Source organism: Falco cherrug, chromosome 7 (assembly GCF_023634085.1).
Source record: "Falco cherrug isolate bFalChe1 chromosome 7, bFalChe1.pri, whole genome shotgun sequence".
Taxonomy (NCBI): domain Eukaryota; kingdom Metazoa; phylum Chordata; class Aves; order Falconiformes; family Falconidae; genus Falco; species Falco cherrug.
Window position 1 is genome coordinate 49,707,810 of NC_073703.1, and position 27,980 is coordinate 49,735,789.

The 27,980-nt window shown below is 40.5% G+C and overlaps 1 protein-coding gene across 1 annotated transcript in view; it reads left to right on the forward strand.

The window, feature by feature from the left end:
- STARD9 (StAR related lipid transfer domain containing 9) overlaps window positions 1-27,980 on the forward strand; it is a 113,974-nt gene that overhangs the window by 82,270 nt on the left and 3,724 nt on the right. The window contains exons 22-33 of the mRNA XM_055715263.1: window positions 3,957-4,147; window positions 8,490-8,973; window positions 9,869-21,094; window positions 21,901-22,098; window positions 22,874-23,054; window positions 23,986-24,132; window positions 24,769-24,874; window positions 25,496-25,638; window positions 26,247-26,311; window positions 26,400-26,605; window positions 26,997-27,076; window positions 27,479-27,637. Of these exons, the coding sequence (XP_055571238.1) occupies window positions 3,957-4,147; window positions 8,490-8,973; window positions 9,869-21,094; window positions 21,901-22,098; window positions 22,874-23,054; window positions 23,986-24,132; window positions 24,769-24,874; window positions 25,496-25,638; window positions 26,247-26,311; window positions 26,400-26,605; window positions 26,997-27,076; window positions 27,479-27,637 (13,186 nt within the window). The remainder of the gene's footprint in view (window positions 1-3,956; window positions 4,148-8,489; window positions 8,974-9,868; window positions 21,095-21,900; window positions 22,099-22,873; window positions 23,055-23,985; window positions 24,133-24,768; window positions 24,875-25,495; window positions 25,639-26,246; window positions 26,312-26,399; window positions 26,606-26,996; window positions 27,077-27,478; window positions 27,638-27,980) is intronic.

A 27,980-nucleotide genomic window follows, 5' to 3' on the forward strand; every position in this document is an offset into this window, starting at 1 on the left:
GTAGCAGAACTGCAATTTGTATATATACCTTCAGCAACAGTATTTTATTACAGAATCTGTAACTTTAGTGAGAATTGTACCAACCAGCTACATCACCAGAACAAAAGCAGTAATAATACTGTAGCGCTTATTGTGTGTGGGTTTTTTTCCAAGGTTTAAAGTATGGGTATGTCTCTGTACTATGCCTTTTTGGGGTGTAGTCATAGTATGGAGCTGTGATTAGTAACAGCAGTTTGGCCTGCATCGTATTCTGCTCTGTGTGCAAACACACGTGCCTGTTGGAAAGGATCTTACAGTTTTGTGGTAGTTCAGCAAAAAGCCATTACCACACACATGAGGGAATATGCTAATGCTGCTGAGAATAGCAAACAACATACTTCTGTGTGCATTGTTTGCATTGCTTATTCTCTGATACTTTGGAGGGATGTGGGGTGCCGTTTCAGCACTGTTGGGAAGTATGGGAAGAGCTTGTGACCCTCTCCCAGCTGTAAACAGATGTTACCTAACCACCTCAGTGAGCATTGTGAGGTCTTTGGATTGAAATGCGACACTGAGTTGTTTTATATACTTAAATGTTCTGGGTTTCAATTTGTAATCAGTTTGAACTGTGATAGGTTGATTTTATGAAAAGGATGGCTTAGAACTAAAAGTCATGGTTAGGAAGAATATGAGACATTTTGTAAGAGGAATTTTTTTTTTAATCTTCTAGTAAACAGTTGCAGAACAAGAATTCTATTGTTTTAATATCACACTCCCTTTTTCAGCCCTATTGGCAATGATTTACTCCATTTTTCTCAATCTCATACAGAATGGTGCTAATAGTGTTAAATGAATAGAAATCTGAGCATTGATACTTGACTTTCTGAGATTTGACAATGTTAACGGATCCTTGTCACTCCTTTTGGATAAATGTACTTTGCTTCTCTCACATATGTCTCACATTGACTTGCCCAAGGTCACAGAATTGTCCAATAACAAATTTAGACTGACGTTTTTCAACTTTCGTACCACCGTAGGAATCAGAGCTTTTATGTGTCTGTTAGGAAAACAGGTTAAAGACTACCCCATCAGCAGAGTACATGCAGAGACTTAACATTTACAATTGCTCTTAAGGTTTATTGGTTTTGACATACCAGCAAGAAGAGGCTTCAGCGGACATCAGGGCTGTTAGGTGTAGTGCATAGGCAGCCAGAGGCAGTCTGCGCTCTGAAGATCTTGCAGTCTAAGTACATGAAGGCACAGAGGTGACATAATTACTCCAAAATCAGAGAGGTTTTGTCTCAGATTAGTACTTTAATCTCCACATTATTTGGCTGCTCCATTACATTTCCCTTTGAAAATATGGAAGGTAATCTGGATGCCATATTCAGGGAAAGCCTCCCTCAGAGTTATCATTAAAACCACAGGAGCTTTTCCTAAACAAGATGCTTCAGTTTTAATACTATGTTTGAAAAGTGATTCTTCTTCAGTTGACCAATCTAGCTTTAACCTTCGAGTTTGTCCCTTAGTGGTTGGTGGCATTACAAATACCTGAACAGCTGGAGATTTGTGATGGCCATACGAGTGTTTCAGTGCTGCAGTCAAGTGTCAATTCAAACCTCTTTCAGCTGAATGAGAAATGAGGCATCCCACTCCTATTTCCTGGGGATCAGCTAAAGTGTATCCAAGAGGAAAAAATTACAAATCACAGATTGTTGGCATCTTTGTAGTCGAGCCAAGGACAAATGGATCTTGGAGTTGCCTATTCTCACAATTTGTTCCTGTGGGTCCCAAACAGACACAAACCATTCAGCAGATGACAGTAACAAAGTTTGTACTCTAAATATTTGCACTGTGCCAGACAACTGAACAGATGATGTTTCTTTTCAGTTGTTCTCACCAGCATTACATTTATGTAAACATTAAAAACAAACTGAATTCTGTTTTCCTCAGGTGAGCGAGAGTCACATTAAAATTGTAAATTATTGAGAATCTTAAGGCTTTTATGTAGTGAAGCTTTCCCACTGCTTAATAAAGTTGTAAAGGTATTCCAGAAGATTTGTAGACTTTGGCTGCTTGTTTCATCTATTTTGTCTGCTAATCTAGCACACAAAATCAAAGTAGTTGCTGTAGAAATGGTTGCTTTGAACACATACTTATAATTCTAAATAAATGTTAAAGTAATTCTTATGTATCAAAGGTCAAATGCTCTTTTCATATAGGTGACCTTGTGTTGCAAATGATTTTGCGAACAACATGATGTTTCCAAAGCATTTCCTTTGAAATTATATTTTTGTTTTCTTTTGATCTTCAGGGACTTTTTACAGTTTTGATACCTTTGCTCTTTAAAAATATAATAATAATAAAATATAATAATAATAAAAATATAATAAATACCTAATTATAATAAATAATTTAATAAGTTCCTGAGGTTTCATATAATAATGTGTTTAGAAACAAAACAACAGGCAAAGATCATATATCACCTTTATATACGATACAACTTCAACATCAAGAATTTCTCATGATAATGTGTGAACAGGTAGAATATATATTCCTTTTAGAAGGTTAAAGTATTTTGAATATTATCATGGATCATGCTAAGAATAGATACTATTTTGTTACTGTGTCTGTGTGTGCATGTAAAATTTTGGCACACAGTCAGGAGCCAAACATCTTGGAAGGGACTGCAAGGCAGTTTTTCACAGTTTATAGTCACTTTTCTGATCACAGTTCTGCTCCGGATACAGGCACAGTAACCTAACAGAGTTGTTGCATCCAACAGAGAATTGCGTGATCAAGTTCTTTCCTTGGTACTGCCAGAGACCCAGTGTAACCTCAGCAATGCCTGTAACCCTTTCTAGCTTGGAGATTTTTGATCTGAAAACAGAGCAGAATGTTATTTCTGTAAGGCACTGTGAAGTACTTAGATGACAAAAATCCTGTGTAGTGGTTGTAAAGTTTTGTAACACATAAAAATAGAACCATAGAATCATTTAGGTTGGAAAAGGCCTCGGAGATCACCAAGTCCAACCATTAACCCAGGACTGCCAAGTCCATCCCTAAACCATGACCCTAAGCACCACATCTATGCATTTTTTAAACACCTCCAGGAATGGTGATTCCACCACCTCCCTGGGCAGCCTGTTCCAATGCTTGGCCACCCTTTCAGTGAAGAAATATCCAATCTAAATATCCAATCTAAACCTCCCCTGGTGCAACTTGAGGCTGTTTCCGCTTGTCCTGTCACCAGTTATCTGGGAAAAGAGACCTGCCCCCACCTGCCCAGGCGCCAGCTGGGTGTAACTCCATCCACCACCACTCCTTGGGCCCGGCCGTCCAGCAGCTTTTAACCCAGCGCAGAGTGCACTCGCCCAAGCCGTGAGCAGCCAGTGCCTCCAGAGAAAGCTGTGGGAGATGGTGCCAAAGGCTTTACTAAGGTCCAGGTAGACAACACCCACAGCCTTTCCTCCATCCACTGGGCAGGTCATCTTGTCACAGAAGGAGATCAGGTTCATCAGGCAGGACCTGCCTTTCCTAAACCCACGCTGGCTGGGCCTGACCCCCTGGTTGTCCTGCATGTGCCGTGTGATGGTGCTCAAGATGATCTGCTCCATAACCTTCCCTGGCACCAAGGAATACCTCCTCCCCAGTTTTGTTTTTGGAAGATGTACAGCAAAATGAAAAGTGATAATATTTTTTAAATTCTTTTGGCTGTTATCTTTCTTGTGATGAAATTTTCTGCTGCACGATAAGAGCTTTTATGTTTCCTGGGATTTATGATACTCACAGGATTGTAGCCTGCTGTGACGTGCATGTACACAGCTATTTTACCATCATGAGGTTTTGTTACAATGCACCTTTGTTGAACAAAACATCTTCAATATTGTCTGTCTTTCTTTAGTAAGTTGACTTGTTTTATTAGAAATGTTTGGTATTTGTTTCTGGTTTAAATTCACTGTCAACATTTCTAACAGCAGAGAAATAGATGCTGTGCATGAAGAGTACAAGCAGAAACTAAGAGACCAGGAAGCTTTCCACAGAAAACAAATTCAGCGGCAGCAGCTCTATGTTGAGGATTTAAAGCAGCAGATCCTGAGAGGACAGATCAAAGCAGAGCAGGAACTTGAAAATGACCAAACACTAATCAACCAGCAGATCCAAGAAAGTGGGTACTTGCCTCTTCCCCTCTCTCACTTCCCTTCCATTGCTGCATTCTTTCATCATCTTGATGTTTTTGTCCTAGTTATGCTTTATATTACGGGTGAAACTTTTATTACAGCTTACTACTAGTTTTCTCTTATAATTGCCTTTTGCTTGAGAACAGTTATTAAGCTTTGATTAACAGGACTAAAGGGCCTCCTTTGCAGTGCACCAGCAGCACTGTTTAATTAGCTCTGCAGGTTCACTGCTGGGAGAGATGGCACCAGCACGCCATCTGTGGCCCTGAGCCTCTTGTCTCCCAAGCTGCTGCCCATCCAAGCTCCCTGCAGCTTTGCTCTGCACATACTTGTAGTGCAACTCTGCCATGTTGCAATGTAGACCAAAGCTACTGTTGTGTTTTAAGTTTTTCTTGTGATATACCGGTGCTTCATCCAATGAGTTGTTCTGGGAGACTGAAATTGAGATGACTGTGGTAACTCCTACCATAAGCTTTCAGGGGAAACTGCTCTAACAACAGGATGCGATAGGAACCAAGCAGCACTTCTAAGACAGTGACGTGTGTCAGCTAGGGTACTATCTTTACGCATTTCATTGATGATGTCACCTGTAACAATATAAACCGTTTTCATGTGCTTTCAATGATTTTCACTCATTAGGAAAAATGGAGCCATGACATAAGACAGCAGCTCAAACTGAGTTTTCTGTGGTTGCTATGTGAGTTTTAAACAATCAAAACAAATAAAGCGCACCTGAGAAGTAGGTGGGACACAAAGTTCAGAGCTAAAATCCCAGCCCCAGTTAAGGGAAAGAGAGTTTCACTGGCTTTTATATAGTCAATATGTTACACCACACACCCCTTTTATAGTGTGAAGAAAAATATATGAAGATATTCTGTCATAGAAACTAAAGTGTGACAAATTAATATTAAAAGTAAGATGCCAGTTTTGTTTACCTTATAGATGATTAATTAGTGGTGTTGCATTCTCCACTGCTGAATTTGTTTGAAACCAAAACTGGATTAAAGGAAGAGAGACATTCTTCTGTTCAAACAGGAGTTACTTCTAGGAAGTTCTACAGTGATATGCAAGAGTACTAAAGGCTAGATCAGTGATCATTTTGAAAGGTAAATAGCTATGTCAGAAAGTGGAGCCACAGTCTATTTGAGGAGGTATTTTTTAGTGCCAGTGGCTCCTGGCCCCAGAGGTACTTGCTTTGCATGCTGGCAGACATAATCAGCAAGTTGTCTTGGTGGGGTTGGGCTGCCCCTTAATGAGTTTATAGACTGATTTGGGAACGTTTTAAACCTTGAGATATTTTTGACTACTGAAATTGGGTGGTTATAGTGTTCTCTAGTTTGTCTTCTAATTAACGATTTGATCCAGGTTTCCTGATAAGCAAAATATGCCTATTACAGAGGCACTGCCCCCGCTTGGCAAAACCTGCTATTGGTTCCTGGAAGAAGAAAACTGAATTTTTTGAAACTTGTCAGACCCAAACTTATGCAGTTTGCTGTCTTGTAATTGTACCAGCCACAATGAATTGGTTAAGAGGAAATTGTGGGGATGGAATACAGAAGAAATGGACTTAGGATATCTAGATAATAGAGAGAACTAGGACAGTTCCCAAAAAATGTCTTTATTTCATGACTCTGTAGACTGATTCTCTGCTTCCATCTAGTTCTGCTGGTTTTGCTGTGTTCCCTTTACACTTAGCCAGGCAGGTAGTTCTGGCCAGCCAAATACAATTCTTCACTTGGCAGCCCACCAAAGTTCTTTTTATTTTCTGTGCCTTCTGTGCCTCTCAGCCCCTGACAGAGGCAAGTTTGTGAGCAGAGATTAATTAGCATCTTAGAGCTTGAAGCTCTCTTGCAGGGAAACATCTGCCACATAGTTTGCTTCCTAGAAACATGCTAAAGAGAACCGATGTAGAAATAGATTTGAGAAAAAAATGTTGTATGTGAAAGTTAACAATGTTATTAAGAAAAATTAACAAAAATAATTAATCAAATATATCCCTTTTATCCTTAGGGTAACCATAGAGTTAGAATTCCTACCTCTGTGCACGTGCTATGTGCAGAGCTGCCAACACAAACAGGACAGGAGACTCATTGTGGTAGGGGACACCAATGAAATATGTTTAAAAGATCACCAAGCAAGTGATGCCGACATTGCCTGTGCACTAATGATTTGTTACATCAGGGAAACTTCCACAACCCAAAGTTCCTTTCTTACAGCTCAGCTGTGCAGAGCTGTGGGTAGCCTTCCTTCACCACATCAGACTTAAATACCTCTTAATTCCTAACCCCCTAAATAAGCAAAGAAAGATTGCTTATTCAGTAAAGGACTGCAGATTGAAGGTAAACCCAGCCAAAAAAATGTTGCTTCTAGTAAGACATAAGTGCTTTGCAAAGCTTTGGTCTGTTAAGAAATGCTCTCCTTCTCAAGAAAGCTTGCCTATGATTTTTACATTGCTTTTTCAGCTAAGGATATATTTGTGTTTGCTTTGTGCAGCTGAATATGTATATTTTTATAGCAGCACAAAAATGAATAAACTGCTTTAAGAGAACATGTCCAAGCCATCAGACACGATCTGGCAGTGGAAATCTCAGTAATCCCTTCTTTTGATTGTTACCGTTCATCATAGCTCAGATTGAAGCCAGTGCACTCTGAAAAAGCTCTAGCCACATCCCCGGCATGGTATAAAGTAGTCTTGCACCCAGGGTTTAAAACAAATCCACCTGGTGTTCTGTGTTCTCTACTGCTTCCCCATTGAGTGCAAAGATCAGGTTCTGAACCTTTAGAGAAAACTAAGTGTGTAAGCAGAGGTAACATATTTTATTATCAAATTAAGTTAATTGGTTGGTGAGCATATTTAGCATGTATGAAATATGGGGGACAGTAACAAAAGCAGAAAAGCTAAGTCTTTTTGTGGAGCGGTTATTTTATTAAAAATATGTGTTCACTGGTGGTATGAGCCTGTCTTTTTTGAGTTGTGTTGGCTTTACCTGTGTCCTTGCCGTGAGGGTATTTGATTTATTTCGAGTACATTGCCTGCTAAAGTGCTCATGTACAAGATATGTGGGCTTCTATCAGGCTGTTCTGGCAAGTACTTGTTGGAGCAGCTGTAGTTGCAACAGGTAGTTAATTTGTGGTTGTTGCTTTACCTCAGCTAGGTGCCACACAGGGCTTGTGTTGCTTGGGAAGTTTTCATCTGGTGGGTTTAGAGAGGCTGGCAGAACTGTGCAGCAGGTACCTGTACAGGTGGCTTCCTTGCAGCCTTGTCCTCAACCCACTTTGAAAGCTGCATGCCCATCTGCGGGACTGGCAGCTGCTCCCACAAATGAGGCACGTCCTAGCGGGGGTGTAAAGAGGTCTAGCCTTCAGGCTCACTGAACTTGCCACTGATAAGGGAGAGCATAAAAATTGCCATTTGCTGTACTAAACAAGCTCCCTTAGCATGGCTCTGGACTCCCTCATTTTCTGCATGACTAGGTAAGTGAGAGAAAATCGTTTGCAGGTGGGTTTTGTTGGTTCAGTCAAGAAGGAAAGGATAGAAGGAAAAGGCACAAAGAGAAATGTTCATTTTAGAATCGTTGTAAAACATTCAAATGCTGTGGTGAGAAGTTAGTAACATTTTAAGATTGCACAAGTACTTATTTTTTCACTTGAAATGTGGGAATTTATTAGCCAAAGGCTTATTACCGTGTGCATGAATTTCCATTTGCTGCATTAACACAGAGGCTCTGTTTAGCTCTGTACGACTGCCTTTTCTGGTTCCCTTGTTAACTCTGCTCTCAGTGCACATGCATTAATTCCCGAAGTAACACGTACAAAGTTTAGCATGTGACTTCAGAATAAATAAAGCAGTAGTAGTAGCATATTTCACAGTAAAAAGCTAATTAAGTCATACTTTGCTACTTGTGAATATATACCTATGTCTAAAAAGTGCACAGAATTGAACTCAGGCCTTTTAATGCTTCTGCTGTATTTTAACAATAACATTGAGGTGACATTTGAGTGTATTCTTTGAGAAATTGAAATATGTTCTACTTTTTCCTTACAAACAAGGTCTTATCCACTAGTCTCCTTAGGTGTATCAGCCAAGCTCCTGCTTATCTCTCGCAGTTGTTAGTGAGTCCTTATCGCAATGGAGAGGCTTTCGGTTACCATTAAAGTGCTGCAATGATACATTTCTCTCTGAATGGTTTGTCAAGACTCTGCTCTACACGCATAGAAATTCTGTTCTCAGATGAGCAATCAAGGCTGATTAAATTAAGAAGCAAGATAGTAACAAACAATGTTTTCCCTATGATTTGTACTTTCTTTTAATCATTGTTCTGTTTACAGACCAGCAGTGGCTTATAAATGAAAATAAACGACTGGCTGCCCTTCAGCAACAGCAGAGGGAGTTTGCAGTGCAGACAGAGTCTACACTGTATGCAGAGGCTGAGGCACAGTGTCCCATTGGGCTGGAAATCTGCCCTTCCCTGCTCCAGCAGAACAAGAAGAGACTGGTGCAGTTGGAGCTTTTGCGAAGATACTCCTTAAAAAAGGCAGAAAGAAACATCAGGCGGAAAAAGGTCAAATTCCAACTGGAAAGGATAGTCAAGAAGCAGAAATTACTCGAAGCCAAGCAAAACCTAGAGCAGCTGGAAGCTAGCTGCTGGCTCAATGAAGAGTGTGTGAAACAATCCCAAGTCCTAAACGAAAATACTGCTGTATGGTCCTCTTCAGATGACCAGTTGCAAAAGGGAAGGAAGTTATTTGGTTCGAGTTCCTTGCAGCACAGGCAGCATTCATTCTGTAACCCACATCTGCCCCAGGTACCCAGGTAAGTTAACATCTGCCAATTCTTCTCCACTTTCAAAAGTAATTTAAATTCAAGGTATTTTCAGTGGCCATCCAGAATGCCTTTCAATGTATTGAAACAATCTGAAAACTTGCAATATCAGTGAACTTAAAAAATATGTCACACTGGAGCTGTTTGTCCTTTTTCCTCAGATCTGTACAGCGCATTCCCTGCTTAGCGCTTTGACATGATCTTTCTCACTGTTTTTTACTTTGCTCTCTCAAGTCTTTCGGCACTTTTAACCTCTTTGTGCATGCTTTCCAGAACTGGCTTAACTCTTGTTCTTACCTTGTCCAAACTGTTGGTTAAATACTAATTTCTGCATCGTTTTATCTTGATTAGGGTAAAACTTTTCCTTCAGAATATTTGTGTCATTGGGGTGATTCTGGATTGGACTTCTAAGTTGGCCAGCCTTTCTCTAAGCTAAATAAAGATCTCTATGCTACGTTAAAAGATCGAGGCACTAGGGTGTCTATCAGAACATGGTCCTGGAGGCAGGAAAACTAAACTAAGCAGCTAAACTCTGCTAAGTGGTTTTCTGTGACATAGAGCCATTCTTTATTTTTAACTAATGTTTGCAGCTACTTGAGCCTACAGAGAGACTAAATTTCAAGCTACACCATGTAGCATTGAGTTATTCCTTTGTGTTGCAGAACATATTGCAGGGTATCTAGGGGACTGTATGGTAACTGTCAGAATTTTCTTTTTTTCCTCCTTTTTGTTTCTTTCTGCTAGAATTTAGAATTTGCTTTTGAAAGGTATTCAGATTGTTGTTTCATGTGTTGTTACTCTTAACTACAAGACATTACTGATGTGGAAGTGGTTAAATATGTTATTCAAGCAAGGACTGGGCTTTATTTTTTCTTTATTTCCATAGCTGTTTGTTGAAGAGGGAGACTGTCTCAAAGTTATCTACCTCATCAAATACTGATCAATGCTGTGAAGGCAGTACAACAGGGAGACTGTCATCTGTAGAATATCTTTGCAGAAGAGGTGAAGACGTTTCTGGGAGTGATGACCTTAATGATGAAAAAGGGATCTCCTTTTCAGTCCAGAGGCAGCTAACTGAAAAACAAAAAACATCTTCATTTGGAAATAAAAAAGTAGAAGAAAAAGACTCCAATGATTCAGCTATCATGGCATATAACAGAAATGATCAAGAAATTGAAAAGTTGGATAATAACCCAGGGCAAGCTGGATCTCCAAACCAGACCTCTAAAGGCCCCTCTCCTGATCTTTTTAAGGAGAAAGATGAGCCTGAAACCTTTATTACAGGGACAAGAATGACAAAAGCAAAGGTGCTAGGAGATTTAAGTCAGCCTGTAATTAGCAGCCTAGAACAAAATAGAGCTCAGGTATCTCATAAAAAGACTAGAATGGATAGCAATGGAAAAGGCCACAGGTCTTCTCCAGAAAACTTTCCTAAAGAAATGAAGAAAACAGTGTATGGAAACCCACCATCAGTGCATCTAAACCAAATGGTCAAGAACTGGAAGAGAGAGCCAAACTCAGCCTTGCCGAGTCACGAGAAATCAGTGGAACAGCAAGAATTTCTGGTGGTAGCAACATCAGTAGGAAATCTCACTAAGATGAATACACATGCACCACTCTCTTACGTCGAAAAAAAGTGGCACAGTGCTGAGGTGCTAAATGCTGGAGTACCCAAAACAGCAACAGATGTGCTGGGCAACTGGCAAGAGGATGATGAAAATGAGATTTCTGATACTGACAGTTCCTATTCTGTAGATTCTCTGTCTTGCGCTTACGCAAAAGCTTTCACAGAGAAACTGAAACAAGAGGATTTTGACAGAAATAAATGTCTTGCCAACCCAGAAGATTCTGAGAGTGATGACAGTCAAATGTCACAAGACTCTCTGGTAGAAAAGGAAAATAAAACCAAAAAGCAAAATACAAGTCGATTTCACAAGTCAAAGGCCCACCATGAGCCAGCTAAGCTTTACAAAAGCAGAACAGATCACCATGTCTCATCTTTGGTGACATCATATGCATCTCGTAGGAGACTGGGAAAGCCTGAAAGGAGCTTTTCTCTCGACAGTTTAGCTGATGGAGAAGAGATGCCAGCAGAAGATCCAGTAGAAGAATCCAAATCTGATTCATCTGATGAAGTGCCAGCAGAGATTTTTTGGAAGTTACAAACTCCTAGATCACCAACTATACAGACTGAGGAAGACCATGAGTCCAAGACCTGCGACGGAGATACAGAAAGGACAAACTATGATCTGAAACTGAGCAGTTCCTTTTATTTGGACACTAAACAACAACCTGCTTCCAGTAATGCTTGCAAGCAGTTGCTGAAGGAGACAGAAGTCTCCTTTGTAGAACAAGAAAGGTCTCTTGATAGACAACTGTATTACACAAGTGGAAATCCTTTGCTTACTGCTGATGCTTGGTCTTCCTGTGACTCAAAGGTTGATATCAGCAGCCCCAGAATAACAGTGCCTTCTTCCCATGAAAATTTGGAATTTCAAGAAGCTCATCTGTGCTCTTTGAGCGAACCAGAGCTTTGGCTGAAGAAGGATGATCTAAAGCAGTCAGCTGCTGAAGTTTGCTTTGTGTCTGGCTCTAAGCAGATACACAGTATTACTCATTTATCACATCGCATAAACGAAATAAACACAGTTTTCTCATCTGACACATCAGAAGTACCTTTACCTGAAACAACAACTGCAAGCATTGTTCCTGGGAGCAGATCATTAAATAAGATTCTTAAGGGATGGACACACTCTAATGAAAATTCTTCCTTGGAATCTGAAGACATAATGTCCTCATTTGTCAGCTCAGTAGGACCAAGCTCCTCTTTTGTTCCTATTTCACCAAAGCATGATTATTATAAAAATTCAAGGTCAAATCATCCTGAACAAGAACAAATGAGTGAATTGCCTACTTATAGGTCTACCACTGAATGCACACAAACATTCAGCTGTTTTGAAAGCATCTCCACTGCAGACTGCTTGTCACTGGTACCTGGGAAAGAGGAGGATTCTCTCTCTACGACTCACCCAGACCTGCCAAAAGATTGCAATCTGAAAAAACCACCTTTTATTACTGTGTTGCCAATGCAAGTTTTGGAACAGAGAAACGGCTGCATAGATGCAAATTTAGAAGATGATTTCATCAGAACTTTTGAAAAAGATGACCTCAATGATGACTACAATAACTTGATGACAAAATCAACAGATTCGGGCAGTACAAGTGCCTGTGTCAGTGCACCTGCTGCTGAACCTTCTACAGGACTTGCTCATAATATGACCTCACCACAGACACCTGCAGTGAAACAAGTCCAATTTGGAACCCACGGGCAGCTTTTTCCGAGAGGGGAAATACCAGCATGTTGTGATGAGGGTTTCTTTCTCAGTGAATTAACAAACAAGAACTGCTCTCTAGTAAGGAGTTATGAGCTTCAGACATTGGCTGGACAAGGAGCAGAATCACCTGTTACAATAGGTCTCCTCAGATCTGGGGAGAGTAGTTTGGAAACAATGCAAGAAATGGATTATGAACAAATAGCTGCAGAAGAAATAACAACAGAGACAGATTTTTCCTCACAGAAGACAACATACCGATGTAACCCTTCAGTTGTTGCTTGCAGTGCAAGTTATGACCAATCTGCAACACCAATAGAGATGTCTCAAAAAGAGATTATCTGTATGGAAATAAGCACAGATAGCTTGGCAGAGATTGTGCCAGAGGTGCCTTCATTCAGAGATAATGAAGAATACGAATCAAAGGATGAAGACTTGTCTTCACTGAATCATGAATTCAAAAGCAAATCTGTTTCAAAAAACTATTCCCATGAATGTGCTCTAGCAGAGAGTCGGGCAAGTTGCTCATCCCAACAAATTTCCAAAAATTCTACATTATGCATTGGTAATATAGGAGAAGAAAGCAGTGAAAGCAAAGAACACAATATCTTGAATTCTGAGGCTGTAGTTCAGAAAGAATTTTCATCCAAATATGAAAACTTAGTGGTAAATGAACTAAGTTATCTCATAGTGAATGTAAATGGGAAAGACACGGAGTCCTTCCCCGCCGATATTTGTAAGAGTACAAATGATTTTCTCCCAGAATCCAATTCAAGCATTTTTTACAAAGCTTCAGCAAAAGCTAATCTTTTTCAAAGTGCATCTGAGACTGAAAGTTACGATAAACGACTGGAGCATGTCACAACAGTGAAAGGAGATTGTGATGCTTCATCTAATCTTACTGTGGAAGTCAGTGCCACAGAAAGTTGTTCTGATGCACGTTCTGGCTGCCTTTGCACAACATGTTCTTCAAAATCAACAGGGCAGAAAACCAGTACACATAAGATGACCGACATTTCTGTGGAATTTGATGCAGCCATTCTCTTGGAAACAGAAACACAGAACAAATCTTTACTTGAATCAAGAGAAGAGAAAGAGGCCTTTTTGGAAGGTGATTGTCCGGAGGGTATCTTGCTTGTTGATGATGTAAACTCAGAGTCAGGGAGAGTATTTGAATACAACACAAATACATCAGCTACTGTTTCTCAAGAGGAGAGTCCATACATAAATAAAGAATTCAAATTTTTAAGAAACCCAGAAGCTGATCCAGAAGAAACTGTGACTTCTTATGATAATACAAAAGCAAACACTGATGAAGAAATAAAATTAATCAATAGTGCAATCAACTTTGAAAAAAATGCATTGGAAATTAAATCCAGACAGATTGAAAGTTTACCTGACTACCCAGTAGCCAAAATCCAAAGTGTAACTGAAGACAGGAGCAGAGAGGATTTTAAAGGCATTAGTCTGTCTCAGAATCCAGAAAAACCTATTGATATTGTAGCTTGTGAAGCTCAGTGTGAGTTTTATACAAATCTGTGCCTGACACATGAAGAGGCTGAGAAAGATGAACTCCGTGTAGCCAGCACTGGGTTAGAACACACGCGGGAACCAAAAGCACTTGTGCATTCTGGCAGCCAACTTGAAACAAGCAGCTTTTGCCAAAAAGAAAACAGCAAGAAAACAGAAATAGGTATTTATTCACCAGCATTTTCTGTTGCTCCCAAAAACACTGCTTCAGCTGCGTGTTCCCGCATGGCAGATACTACTCAGAATACTTCAGGCTTCCTTAATACTTCTGAGGGGCTCTTACAGATGAACAGAACAACAGAAAATGTGTTTAATACAGAGGACGTAGCTGCAACAGTACTAATCACAAGTAGGCAAGGCAATGTTTTAGCAAAACCTGAAAATGAAGGAGGAGAAAATTCTAGCAATTTATTGAAAAGTTGTGTACCATGCTGTTTGCCTCAGGAAGACAAAATTAATGAATGTGATGAGACTGGGAGTGAAAAACAAATTACCATGACAAACACTGAGGGGCTGATTGTCACAAGGCAAGAAGTCATATGCACAGATGAAAATGTTTTATTTACTAAAGAGTCTCCAGCTGTACATCAGATGTACTGTGACAGAGATAACAAAGAGAAAATTTTAAATCAATTTAAGATTCCTGAAAGATACCTGACAGCTTCAGGACTAGAACAGAATATACTGTTAGAAGATGATTCAAGATACCATGACCCTACTGAAATGAATGAAGATGGTGGCTCAGTGGACTCTGTTACAGATACAAGTGCATTCATGAAAGATATCAATGCATATGAATATTCAGTTGATGATAGTACTCGTATTGGCCAAGATAGAATTGAACAAGAATTTAAAAGTCTCCACATTAAAGAGGACAGCCATATGTATATGAGTTGCTCTATGCAATATCCTGAGTGTGGTGGCACTTCAGAAAACTTGAATGTCAGTATTGTTAGAAGACCTGGTATTTGTGAATTGGATCCAGTAGGCTCCAGAACCGAGCAGGAGAAAGTGCATTTGATGAATCTAGTACAGATGGCCAAAACAGACAAAGAAAAGCAGATGTTTGTAGAAAACACGGAGGAGGTAGAACTGATAATTTTACAAAAGCTGAATGAACTATTCCCTGAAGACAGAGGCAGCTGCCAAATAACGCGTGATGACAGCAGATTAAATGAAATCTTAACAGAAAGCCAGTGGGTGTCTACCAGCTTTTCTAGAAATAATGAAGATATCAGCAAGCAACAAAATCCGCCAACAACACTACTGACGTCTACTGAAAAAACCCAAGAAGTTTCACTTAAAGACTCCCCATTCCAGTCTGTAGATCATCTTTTGTATCTTGGAGTCGGTGATGATTCCCATCTTGTTCAAGATGTTCCCACTGCATTGAAAAGACATACAAAACTGTCTAACAGCAGTGTGGGAACTGGAGCTGTTCTGCCTTACTATGAAACATTTATGGAGAGTGAGGTCTGTGCGGGTATGCCTGTTGCAGTCAACAAAGTGGGAGAAGACAAATATCTCCCTGATAAAATGCAAAGAAAGAATGTAGCTTTTCTGCAAACCAGGACCACACAGGACAGGCAGGAGGAAGAACCCTTTGAATTTAACAGTGCACCTGATTATGCCATATCTGGGCAACCTGGCAATGAGAACACCTCTTCCACCCCCTACAGTGCAGGCGGTCCTCAGTCTGAAGCTGCTGTACTTCAGCAAGGGGCCAAAGGAAACTCATTTTCCTTGGAAAAATCAGATTCTTCTGAAGATGTAATTCAGGATGTTAACAGCACTCATGAAGAACACAGTGTGGATTTAACGGTTAATAAGCTATCAAAATACTGCCTTAATTGCGTAGAAGATACAGCTCAAGAGGAAAAGGGTACCATTGGGCCCGATTCACTGCTCTTGGATAATTCAAACCTGCATTCTTTTTCAGAGAAAGAAGTGATGGAAGATACAGGGGGGCAGGAAATGCATTCTTTACTAGAAATCTCTACACAAAAAATGTTTTACAATATTAATACAAGTCAGAAAGTACTTCACTCAGGGACTTTATCACAGCATGACGAGGAGAAATTTTTAAGCACAAGCTATACTACAACAAACAGTAAAAACAAAAATGCAAATTCTCCTGGCGTAGCTGGGTATCAGCATGAGCCCAGAGAAAATCAGGGACACGGGACTTCTGAAGAGCACTGTGTAGACCAACCAGGCAGCACTGTTTCTGAGAATGCTTCAACCCTTTCAGAAGGCCTGAACAAGTCTCCGTGGGAAAATCCACATTATAGTAAAGAGTTTCTAAATGATAATAGGAACTCAGGCATTTCTGAACATTCCCCTGGTCTCCTGAATCATCCAGCATCATCTGCAGATGTTCTGATGGCCAGCAATGGAGACAAAGGTAAAACCGATGCTGTTCTCTCTGAAGAAACTAAATATTTTGAAAGTGATTCAACAGTTTCAAGTGTATCTGTAACTTTTCCTGACGTTTCTCAAAAAGGAAATGAAAGGAAAAATAATTCTGCAGTTGCAGAGGCTACATATGCTCAGAACAATAAACTCCCTGAAAAAGTTGTGGGAGCAGATCAAAAGGAGGAAATAATTCAAGGTTCTTTCCAGAATTGCAATGACATAGAAGAAAATAAAATTCATGAGTACTCAGAACACTACAGTAACACTTCTAGCGTGACTATACCAGAATCGGGCTCACTTGCTTTTCAGAGCCAAGGACGGACTGGCAGCAAAGAATCGAAGTCTCATCCATCCTACCTTGCAGGTGATGCTCCAACTGATAAACCACTTCAAAGCTCCAAGAACTTCAGTGCTTTTGACACTTCTTGCTTACTTGATGACTCAAAATCTCTAATAATTAGTCAGCTTGAGGACTCACTTCAAGACACCTTTTTGACCGAGCAAGTGTCCTCCAGTTCTGCAGATGTGTGCTCTGTGAAAGACGGAGGTTTTCCCCAAGTATTTGCAAGTGACAATCACCCATCCTTAACACCATTTTCAGAATCATTTTTAACTCCAGATATAGGCCATGGTGAAACTGGCATATACGATATTTCACATAGAAGCACATTGAAACAATCTCCATTTGCTGTTTTGCAAATACAAGACACTCAGTCTGATAAGGCTGTGGTATTTGACGAGCCAATACGTGCCTCAGGAAGTATTTTACTTTCTCTTGCAAAAGAAAACAGGCATTGTCCAGTATCAGACACAGACTCTACTTCATATAAACATTCTGCTGCAGATGGGGAACCTGTATATGGAAGTAATCATAAAAAAATTGACAATGATATAAAAGTCGATCAGCACTACTGGAGTAAAGTTTCACCACAAGAAGCTTGCACAGAACACATAGAGCAAGTACTAAATGATAGTTCTCTTTTGTTACCATCATTACCTTTTTGGGATACTGGAAGGGCAGTTCTTGTTAAAGAGGGACAAATGAGAAAAATACGTAACAGAAATGAGGAAGAGCTGCATTCAAATACTGAGGCTGAACATTTTGCAGTAAAGACAAAGCAGAGACAAACATTAAGTAGAGAACCTGTTGAAAAGCAAACTAATGCGTCCTCAAATTCTGCAAATGAATTAATAGGCTCAGAAGTTACAGTGTTGGAAAATCTAAATCCAGAAGATGTTGATGTGGATCATGAACACACCTGCAATTTGTTTAGTCCAGCATATCCCACATACAGCAGAAGCACTCATTCCAGGCGACTGTATCACACGGTGTTGGGTTTTGAAAAAAACCCTGCAGATGTGCAAGATAATTGTCAGTATATGCCTGCAGGTGAACAGATAGAACAGGTGCCAGACAAAACAAATACAGATGGTAGAAAAGAGATTTTACTTTGCAAAAATAATACAGGTTCAAGTGTTGATAGCCTTGATGCTGCTGCTGATGCAGACAATTGTTCAACAATGGGAGATGCTACAATGAGGAATAAGACTCTGAAATCAGAAAGACTGAAGTTTTCTGTAATGAATAATGAAAATACCTCTGTAAATTTTTCACCAGAAGACCATAATTTGCTTCCTCAAGAATCCAAATTGGTGCAATTCAGGAGCAAAAGATCATATTCTACTACACGGAATACAAAGAGCTGTAAACAAAGTGAACAGAGACCTTATTTATACAGTCACAGACTATCAGCCCCAGCTATTGCTGTCTTTTCTGATACAGAATATACTTTGGAAGCTTCACCTAAGGGAGATCCTTTGTTATATTCTGCATCTAAATCACTACAAGATTTAAATATGAGTGTAGAGCCTCCATCACCAACTGAAGATGATCTTCGTGGAATTGAAAGATTTTCAAAGCAGGAATCAAAGAACTTTCTACAGGTTAAATCTAAACCCAGGTTTCAGCAAAGAATGGCACAAACTAAGAAGCTTGCAAACTGTGACCTCAAAAATTTGCAAAATTTTTCAGCAAGAACCCGAAGCAGCCAGTCTTTACAGGACTGTAGTACCCAATCTCCATTGTCCTTACAGCACACAGCTCACTGTTCTGTGGGTGTAGAAGCAAATGTTGGTTCAAAGAGTAGTTCTGTAGCTCAGTGTAGTGAAGGGGAAGTTGAAGAAGCCAGATACCAGCCTGAAACAGATTTATTTTTGCAAGACAATAAAGATGCGATGCGTTTTAGTTCAAGTGATATCAACCCATATATTCAACCATGGCCACAAGGTGGGTCATGCAGGATTGGCTGGAAACAGTATGTTTTTGGAAGTGCAAGTGATGTCTCTTGCAATCAAATTCCCTTAAACCTGGAAAATCGTAAAGTTATGAGATGTTCCAGTGTAGACAATGGATTGAATTCTCAAAATTCTCCTTTTCACTCTCATCTCAGTTCATATGCTACAGCAAAAGTTCTGTCGAGCACTTTAAGCAGCATTGAAGGTCTTCAAGGATGGGACAGTGTCAGACAAGACTTAAAATCTGCATACTCAAGTGACAGTACCAAGCGATATAGCAACGCATCCAGTGAGATATTGGAAACTAATCCAGAAAATAACACTGCTGAATTTGAGAATCCTTCTGCACAACCTGGTAACTCTTCAGTTCAGGTTGATGAAATTGTACTATTATATCCTTCTGAGTCTGAAAGGTCTGCCAAAAAACTGCCAGGGATTACATGTGAGCAGGGAACACAAACAACAGCTACAGGAAGGTATAAAAGGCAGAGAAGACATCAGAGAAGCTATACAGATGTTTCTGCAAGAAAGCAGGAAACAAACAGAGATTTATTTCATCAACCTTCTTCTTGGACAAGCATGCAGAATCTGTCCATGCATCTGTCACAGCTGCTTCAGAACACTTCTGAGCTGTTAGGAAATCTCTCCCAACAGAGTATTATAGAAAATGAGCAGAATGCCAAAATCAATGAAAGAGGAACTGAAGAGTTTGTAAAGGTTACTAGATCAGATAGCTGCACTCAGACTACAGCAGATGTAGGCACTCAAACTGAGATTTTGGAAGAACCTCAAAGCAAACACAAAGAAAAACAACTGGAGGCAAAAATAGAAAATGAATTGAGGGCAGCTCAGGCAGTAAATACTGATTGGAAAGGAATAGGTGCAGATGCAGTAGGTAAGATTCCCAAAAGGAAAGAGGAAACACTCTCTCTTGAAGAAAGAACACAAGAACGAACAGGGATGAGAGATCTGGGTAATCCTGACTTCCAGGATAGTCTTGACAGCATTTTGGAAGACTCCTTTATGAGTCTGCCACTCTTACCCAGAACCTCCACTCCTAACTTAGATTTTCAAAAAACATCACTAAATGCACAGCAGAATGTTACTTCTGCTAGTACCAGAGTTTCATCTGTCACATCGTCTTCGTTGAGTTCAGGGCAAGATGGCTCCTCGTGCACTGTAGTTAGCAGCCCTACTAATAGCACCGCTCAATCTCCAGCGTCTTATGCTCGGGATAAAAGAAGTGTTGGTGAACTGGAGGTCCCAGCAGAAAGAAAATTTTGTTACAAAAACACCCTGCTAGTTGATAGGGCCTCTTCCCCTATTCTTACTCTTAGTGCTAGTCCCAGCAGCCAGACTGCTTTTAGCAAGTCTGTCTGCCCTATTAAAGAGCCTCTTGGACATTCTGGTGACACTTCAAGTCCCCGTCACAAGCAGAGAAAGCAGAGGGCAGGTCCACAGTCCATGCAACCTCGTGTGGACAATTTTTCACAGACAGAAACAGACACTGAATCTAGCACTTCCAGAGAGCATAAGGGTGTAAGAAAGAAATTGGAAAGTTTCTCAGATAAGAAAGCAGCCAAAGAGCTTTTGGGACAGGATGCTTCAAAAGACTTGGAACAACAGCCCAGAGTCATGGTTGACTCCCATGCTACCATTTGTGCAAAACGGCTGTATCACTCCAGTAGTATGTTGGAGGTGTCGGGCCATAGGGAAGTTTTAACAGGAGACCTCAGAGACCCACTGGCACATTCGCTTCATTGTATGTATGTCACAAGGGGAGGAAGAGGTTCTTCGGCTGGAATCGCACATGAAAGATATGTTGGTAATTCCGATACTGCTTTGATTCATAACTGCCCACCTCCAAATGCTGACTTACTTTTTAATCAAAAAGCTAGTGCCACTTTTTCAAGTCAGACAAATGCTGGTGTGTCCTCAGAACCTCTGGTAGAAGCATCTTCTCTACAATTTCACGATTTCTTCTGGAAAAATGAAAACAGCTGCCTTCCCCCCCTCTCTGATGTGAGCGATGTGCAAACTTCCTTCCAAGACGACAATACAGGTTCTGTCAGTGAAAGTGAATGCGACACTGAAATTCCTCTCAACAAAAACACTACTTTTGCAAAGCCTTACAGACCTCGCAGCTATAGCCTCCGTGACTTACCCATACACAACAAATTTAGCAACTGGTGTGGTGTTAAGGGGAGCCATCCTTCTTCGTTACTCAGCTTGAGTGGCAGCGTGACCGATTTACGAAGTCAGGCAGAAAAGAAACCTAGAAGCACACGAGCAACAGAAATGGAAGGGAAGGCCCAGCTTTGTGACAGCAGGAGCAGAGAGATCGAGAGACTTCAAAGAGAGCGCGCTCAGATCATGTCTGGCATTCACCTGGATCTGCATCAGCATCCCCTCACTGTGGAACTGACCGAAGCAAAGCTCAATTACGGCATCGGGGAAACAGACGCCCTGCTGAAGGTCCTGCAGAGTGGAACTACCGATGACCTGGTGGCAATTCCAGTGAAGCAGCAACTTTATGAAAGGTAATTACTTATTAAGTATTTTGAATGCACTTCCTGTACGCTTCATGCAGCATAAAGAGCATTTAGTAACGAGCACTTAAATCACTTAGTCACACAGAATGAACTATATGTGAAGGGATACAGTATTAAGCTTACTTTATATACAGTTAAGTAATGCATTTAAGACAAAATTTTGGGCTGACTTCAAGAAAATAGGGAAAAGTTTAAGAATCCAATCTAGTGTCACCTCACTCAAAACTTCTAGCAAATATAAGAGTGATCATGAGTACCTGGTGATCGTGGGAATGTATTTTGTTGATGAATTGCAATGTAAAAATAATGGATACATGCTGTTTATGGGAGTATCTCATTTGTGCTTCTGTGAATAAATGCTGCTGTATGAATATGCAAAAACATTTTTTTATACCCCATAAATATACAAAATTATGAAAAAATCAAGATCCTAGATGCTTGCAATTGGATTATAGAACTCAGTTTAGGAAGCTCTTGTAACTAAAAATATTTAGCAGTAGCTACGTTAGCCTCTGTCTTCAATTTGTCTCTCAGCCATTACAAATAAGCAGTAACCAAGACCCTCTTAAGCATCTCCTACCATTATAAAAGCAGTGGAGTTTTAGAATTTCTGCATCATCTGTCACCATATGGCCAAAGGGGTATTTGCAAAGAGTGTGTCTGGTACTAGGTTCCTATAAATTTGACATTACAAAGCTACCTAATATTTAAGTGTTTTCTGAAGTACAGGGTTGTAAAGGTTACTAGAAATGTATAGGGTACATTTTGTTGCTCTAATCATGTTTCCCCAACAGACACATGAGGACTATTGAAACTCTGAGGAAAGAAAGGGAAAAAAGGCTGCAAAGATACCAAAGAAGCCGAAGTCTGAGTCCTCAAAAGCATTTAAGTCTGTTGCAGACACTGGATGCAAGTCAGAGGGATCTAGATCTCCCCAGCAGACGCCGAGAGTATCTGCAACAGCTGAGGAGAGATGTGGTAGAAAATACCAGGTAGGGCATTACGAACCTCTCTTTCGGCCTGGTGTGCGTTAACTGTTCACAGTGGGTGCGCATTAATGGTTCTTGCTGACATCTGAGACTTCTGTGACAGAATTCTTCTCAATGCAGAAGTGTTGAACTTTGCGACAGAAAGTGCTTTCAGGAAAAACGTGGCTGATTTTAGAAAACATTCATTGAAATATTCTGTCTAGTTTATTTCGGTCCATAACAAGCGTCTAATTTGTTTTATGTGTATGATTTATGGGGACAGCCAAGTATTCGGTCTTGACTCATTACAGACCTGTCTGTCTTCTTACTCCTTCACATACTTAAAAGCCAGAGGAAATAGCTTCATGTTAAATATCGAAGAGTTCTGCAACACTTTACCGTTTGGAATTTCTCATCCTCCACCATAGCCCCTGAATGACTTTTGCTGCCTTTGAGGAAGGTCAGGAGACAGTTATTTTCCCAACACAATTATTTTGTGTGTGATATGCCAAAGTGGTAACCTTAGATCATTTGGAGAGCTGACTCAGAAACCAGTGCAATTTCTGGAGTAATCTCAGTGGTAAACTGGACTTGCAATCTGAATAATTTTCCAAGGTTAATGTCTGTGCAGCCTTTAGTGAGCAAAGAGAAACTTTTTGGAGGCTAATCTGGTGGGGGTTACTTGCTTTTCTGGCAAATTTTCCTGTTCTGTGTTGAAAGATTATTTTCTCATGGTATTTTGTCAGGTGGCCTGATTTCAAGTAATTATGTGTATTTTCCCACTTACCTATCCTTACAGAGTTCAAGAACCAAAAAGAAGCATTCAGCATCCTTCAGACATTGAACTGTTGCTCCGAGACTACCAGAGGGCACGAGAGGAAACCAAAACTGAAATTGCACGAGCTAGGGACAAACTTCGGGAGAGAGCTGAGCAAGAAAAAAGGCGCATACGGGAGCAAATATTTTCTCAGTTACAGAAGGTGAGCATTACGGAGGAAACCATTACGCGTTCTTCACATCAAAGCATTTTTTTAAAAGGCTTTGTTCCATGGCTAAGTAATTCTCCTGTTCGATATGCATCAGCATAGAAAACCCAAAGAATTAAATGCAAATTTGTGCTTTAAAAAGATCTCAGTAATACTGAATGATAACGTTCATTCTTCTGAACTACATCTTCCTGAAGCCACATTTTATGTGCAAGAAACCCTAACGTTTTCTCACTGGATCAAGCTTACACAGCCATCCTGTGGGGCATCTGCCCAGTCCATGGAAGAGTTTTGCTAAATAAACTGAGTTTATTTCAGTATGTACTTAAACATACAGGTCTTTTGGGGTTTGTTTTTTTTTTTTCCTGTTTCTCTTTTTAGATTGTCTTCCATGTGTGTTTTTGTCCTGTACTTTTGGTTTTTTCTTCTGCATTTTGTTACCCATCTGGCACAGCCCAGGCATATGCATTTTTCTCCTGGATGCAAGGATGTGGGGGTGTGTCTGTTCTGCCCCGTTTCTGACTATACTTTCATGCAGTAACCTTTGTCACTGCCTGACAATGCAGCTTCAATCACACCTGCAGACCTCCTCTCCTCATTCGTGTGTATCTGGCATAAAATATGGTGAATGCTTATTTCATTGCTCTGCACCCATTTTCCATTGCATTTTCCCTGACTGCCAAGTTTTACAAGGGTGTTTTGCTCTATGGCTTATATAATCTTAGTCTTTCAGACGAGCCCGCTTATTTAATACTTTCTGTATGGCAACAGCTTTTGTCCTGTCAACACTACCTGAATGAAACGACTTAACTTCAGATTATTCTTCCTTCATCTCTTAGTGCTGTTATCATTGTTTTGACTAGCTGTTGTGCAAGGTGAGTTTTGCCTGGTGTTTTTGTTTGTAATACTGTGATACCTATTACAGGAAGAAGCAAGGCTGAAGACTCTTGCAAGTACAAGTAGTTTATGTACAGACTCCAGCCTCAGCCTCTCCTCTGGCCCAACATCTGGTTACAATAGCAGTAATACTGCTACATATACTGCGAGTAACCTCAGCAGCCAGGAAGGACAGGTGAGAAACAGCTGACTTGTGTGACTGATGTCTCCTGATGTTTCAGCAATTACAGAGATAATGTAGGAACAGAAGCGGGTTTTTTTGAGATGGCTCATACTCTGTCACAACTATCAAACAGGACAAGTTTCTGTCACTAGTACACAAGAGGGGTGACATGGGGTGGAGGGAGCACTGCCATGTAATTGCAAAGGACAGTGGCACACTTATTTTTTCAAGCGGTGGGGTTTTTTACACTCAGATAAAAACCAGATAGTGTTGCTATTGCCAGGAATGGCACTGTCTGTCAAATGTTTTGGAAGCAACAGGCCTTCTCTTGTGATAAACAGAACCCGATATTCTCAGTGTGGCTCCCTCAGTGATGCACACACTGACTTAGGAGTTTGTGTATGTGAACACGGACCTTCTTGAAGTTACAGTTTGGAGTATGCACCTGTGCTAGCTCCTCACACTTGGTTTGCTAAATTTCCTGAGTCAGGGTATCATTTCATAACGAGGGGAAAGGCAAAGGAGTTACCTTCTGTTAAAGAGAAGCTTCCAAGCTTGTAAGGCACATTTGCTACAACTATTCCATTTGCTATGTAACATAATTTATTTTTCCCACTTCACACCCACTTCTGCTCTTTCTTAAATCAGGTTTCTTCTGGAAATGCTTTGCTTTCAAGAGATACACGAGGTCGTTCAGCTGTTAGAAATAGTCAGCTTTATGTGCTAGAGCAGCTGCAGAAGGATTCAACATTTGGTAAGAAAAACATAAGTCTGCTAATATTTTGAGTTGTATCGCAAAGCCTAAATGAGATCTGTCATTTATGCAAATCAAAATCTAATTTGATTGTAGGTATCTTGAGGATGTCCCTACCATTGCATGACTTAAGAAAAATACTGTTACCAGTAGTCAGAGCTTGCTTAGAATTTCATGGAAAAGTAAATGGTGATTTGGTCCCTGTGAAGTTGGTCTTTTGATCTGGTGATGTCAAAGTACATTGTTCTGAGAGGCTATGAGGACCATGCTTTGAATGAACCAAGGAAGCAGGCGGGGCAGGGAGGGGTGTGGGTGCTAAAGATGCAGCGAGTATAGGATTGTACGTGCAAGTTCTTATTTTTATCCTCAAAACCGAGGTTGCTTGCTCTTCTTTAGGTTATTTTAATAGCTTGTATGTGGTAATAACTTGTTAAACTTGAGTAACACAAGACGTAACTGCAGTGCAATTACCAACACCAGACTGTCTAGAAAAGGGATGTTACTAGTCCTTCATCTGGATTGGGTGCTCCAGTGAAGGGTTTAAGTCCTTACAACTGCAGAATAGTGGTCGGTTAACTTTTTTTTTTTAAAATTCCTCTATGGCTTTTTCGTTTCCTGCAGAAGCCAGCAGAATTCAGCCACCCCTTCCTTCTAGCAGCATCAGCTGTAGGTTCACTCATGGATTAACTATTTCTGTCAGCTCCTCTTCAACAAAAGGATACCAAGATCTATCCAAACATATCTTGGCTAATGCTACCACTGAGGTAAGTAAACAAGCAGTTTTCACTTATTCTCTACCTCTTGCTGGAAGTTCTGGCAAAAATGTGTGGGACACGCCAAGTTACCTGTTTGTCAGTTACAGAGACACACACGGGATGATTTTAAATGGCAGGGGAAAGTGAGCCAGGCTGCAGCAGTGGGTGCGGAAGAGACTGCTGCACGGCAGTTGAAATGTTTGAGTGAAGTGGCTGAACTCTTTTAGTGTCCATAAATTCCTACGACATCCAGTGCAGGTTTTATGTGTGCGTGTACGGCAAGAAGTGAGTGTGCAGCTGGAAGGAAAGCATACCAACTTTGTATTTCAGATCGGGTGGAGTCACTTCGTCATTTGGAGATACAGGCTCCTCCCGTCTCCCATTTTCTCACAACAGTTTAGGCTAGTATACAGGCTACATTTTATATATATTCTCCTTCAGCAGAGAGTATGGCAGGTAAGTCAGCCTGGCTGTTAATACTCCCTAGGGATTACTAAGCACTGTAAAACCATTTGTGGTAAGGCCTGCTTAGAAGATTGTGTAGCAGCATGTAAAAGCTGAACGCAGTTTATACAGCTTTCTCTTACCCGTACATTTGTCATTGTTTATTTTCTAAGGTAATGGCAGCATGCTCTCATAACCTGAGGAACCTCTACACCTGCCAAGCCGCAGCTGGTTGGAAGTAAGCTTATGGCAGATCTTTACAATGGAAGGCCCTTCCATGTACCTGGCCCTTTTGTGTGCAAATACCCTTCGTTTGTCTTTGACAGATATCAATGTACAGAAAAAGAGGTGCAGGTTTACTACAAAGTCTTCCCTTCAGCAACAAGGCACGGGTTTCTGGGCGCAGGAGTGATAGAAAGACCTCTTCCCTACGTGTGGGGACTAGTGAGAGACCCTGGCAAAAGGCATCTGTATGACAGAACTATCAACACCGCTCGAATACACAAGAAGGTAACCAGCCATATTCAGCTGGGTGAGTATCAACGCGAATGGCTGGCCGCCATTAGCATTGTGTACTTTCTCAGCTCAGGTTGCCAGCCAGGGAGAAATTTAGAGGCATCTTACTTCATTTCTTCAGGTTTGAATAAACAGTCTCATTATTTAATACAGAAACTTCAGGTTTGCAAGACTATTCCAAAGTAAGGATAATATTAAACACGTCTTGCTGCAGAAGCACAGCTAGAGACAGTGGTTTAAAAATAAAAACAAACCTTAAGTGGCTTGAAAGAACATCTTAATGACACATTATAGCATATTAACTAGAGCTCTGCTCTTTAGCAACAAGAAATCAAAATAAAGTATGCACGTGCCTTTAAGTCTAATTCCCCATGTTTTTGGTTTTTTGGGTGTTTTTTTTTTCACAGTGTATTTAGTGACTGATACCTCCCTGTGCTACCTAAAACAACCCCGGGATTTCTGCTGCATTACTGTAGAAGCCAAAGAGGTAAAGTGAACGCTCCCTCTGAAGTGTAGAGGAATAATTGTTTTGAACTCATGGTTCGAGGACAAAGGAGAGAAGGAAGGAAAGTCCATGCTCACGTTTACAGAAGTGACAGTGTAACAGGAAGAAAAGCCACACTGATAGGGCAGAAGCGAACCATAGCTAAAACAGCCTCGTGAATGACAGTCACCAACCAAGCCCCTTTTTAGGCAGTAACAGCAGTGTAGCAGTATATTCTGGTTACAAACATGCAAGAGTATGACAGAAAGTTATTTCATAAATAACATGAGAAATATTATTTCTTTTTAAGTGATCTGAGAAATATGCCTCATGGCAAATAAAAAAAGTCTTACTCTATGCATAAAAATTTTTCAAATTGTCATCTTTACGCTTTGTCACACGCAGGAGAACTTGTCCGTCTTGGCTATTCAGTCTGTGTATGATGCATCCATGCCTCACCCGTGTAAGGAAGTGGTGAGAGGGGAGATTTTGCCAAGTGCTTGGATACTGGAACCTGATGTAGTCAATGGAAGAGATATCACCAGAGTTATTTACATGGCACAGGTAAGGTTTTGCTGTATGTCCAACTGTGAATGCAAAAAGCTATTATGTATCAGCCATGAAGTGACTAAAAGTCACCTCCACGCTGTTACCTGGCACAACGTACAGCAATGCAGACAGAATCTTACTGGGCTTGTGCTTACGCACATGGTGAGCCAGGATGGAGGGTCTTGTTTGCATTTTCATCTTGCTGTGGACACAGGAAGTCCACCTCAGGTTATGCTGTTTTCAAAATGCACAGAAATACTTGTTAACTGTTTCTAACTGAAGTCATTCATTCCTCATGCTTAATAGATGCAAAAGAGAAGTCAAGATGAGGACTCTAGTTAAGAATAAGAAAATCCTG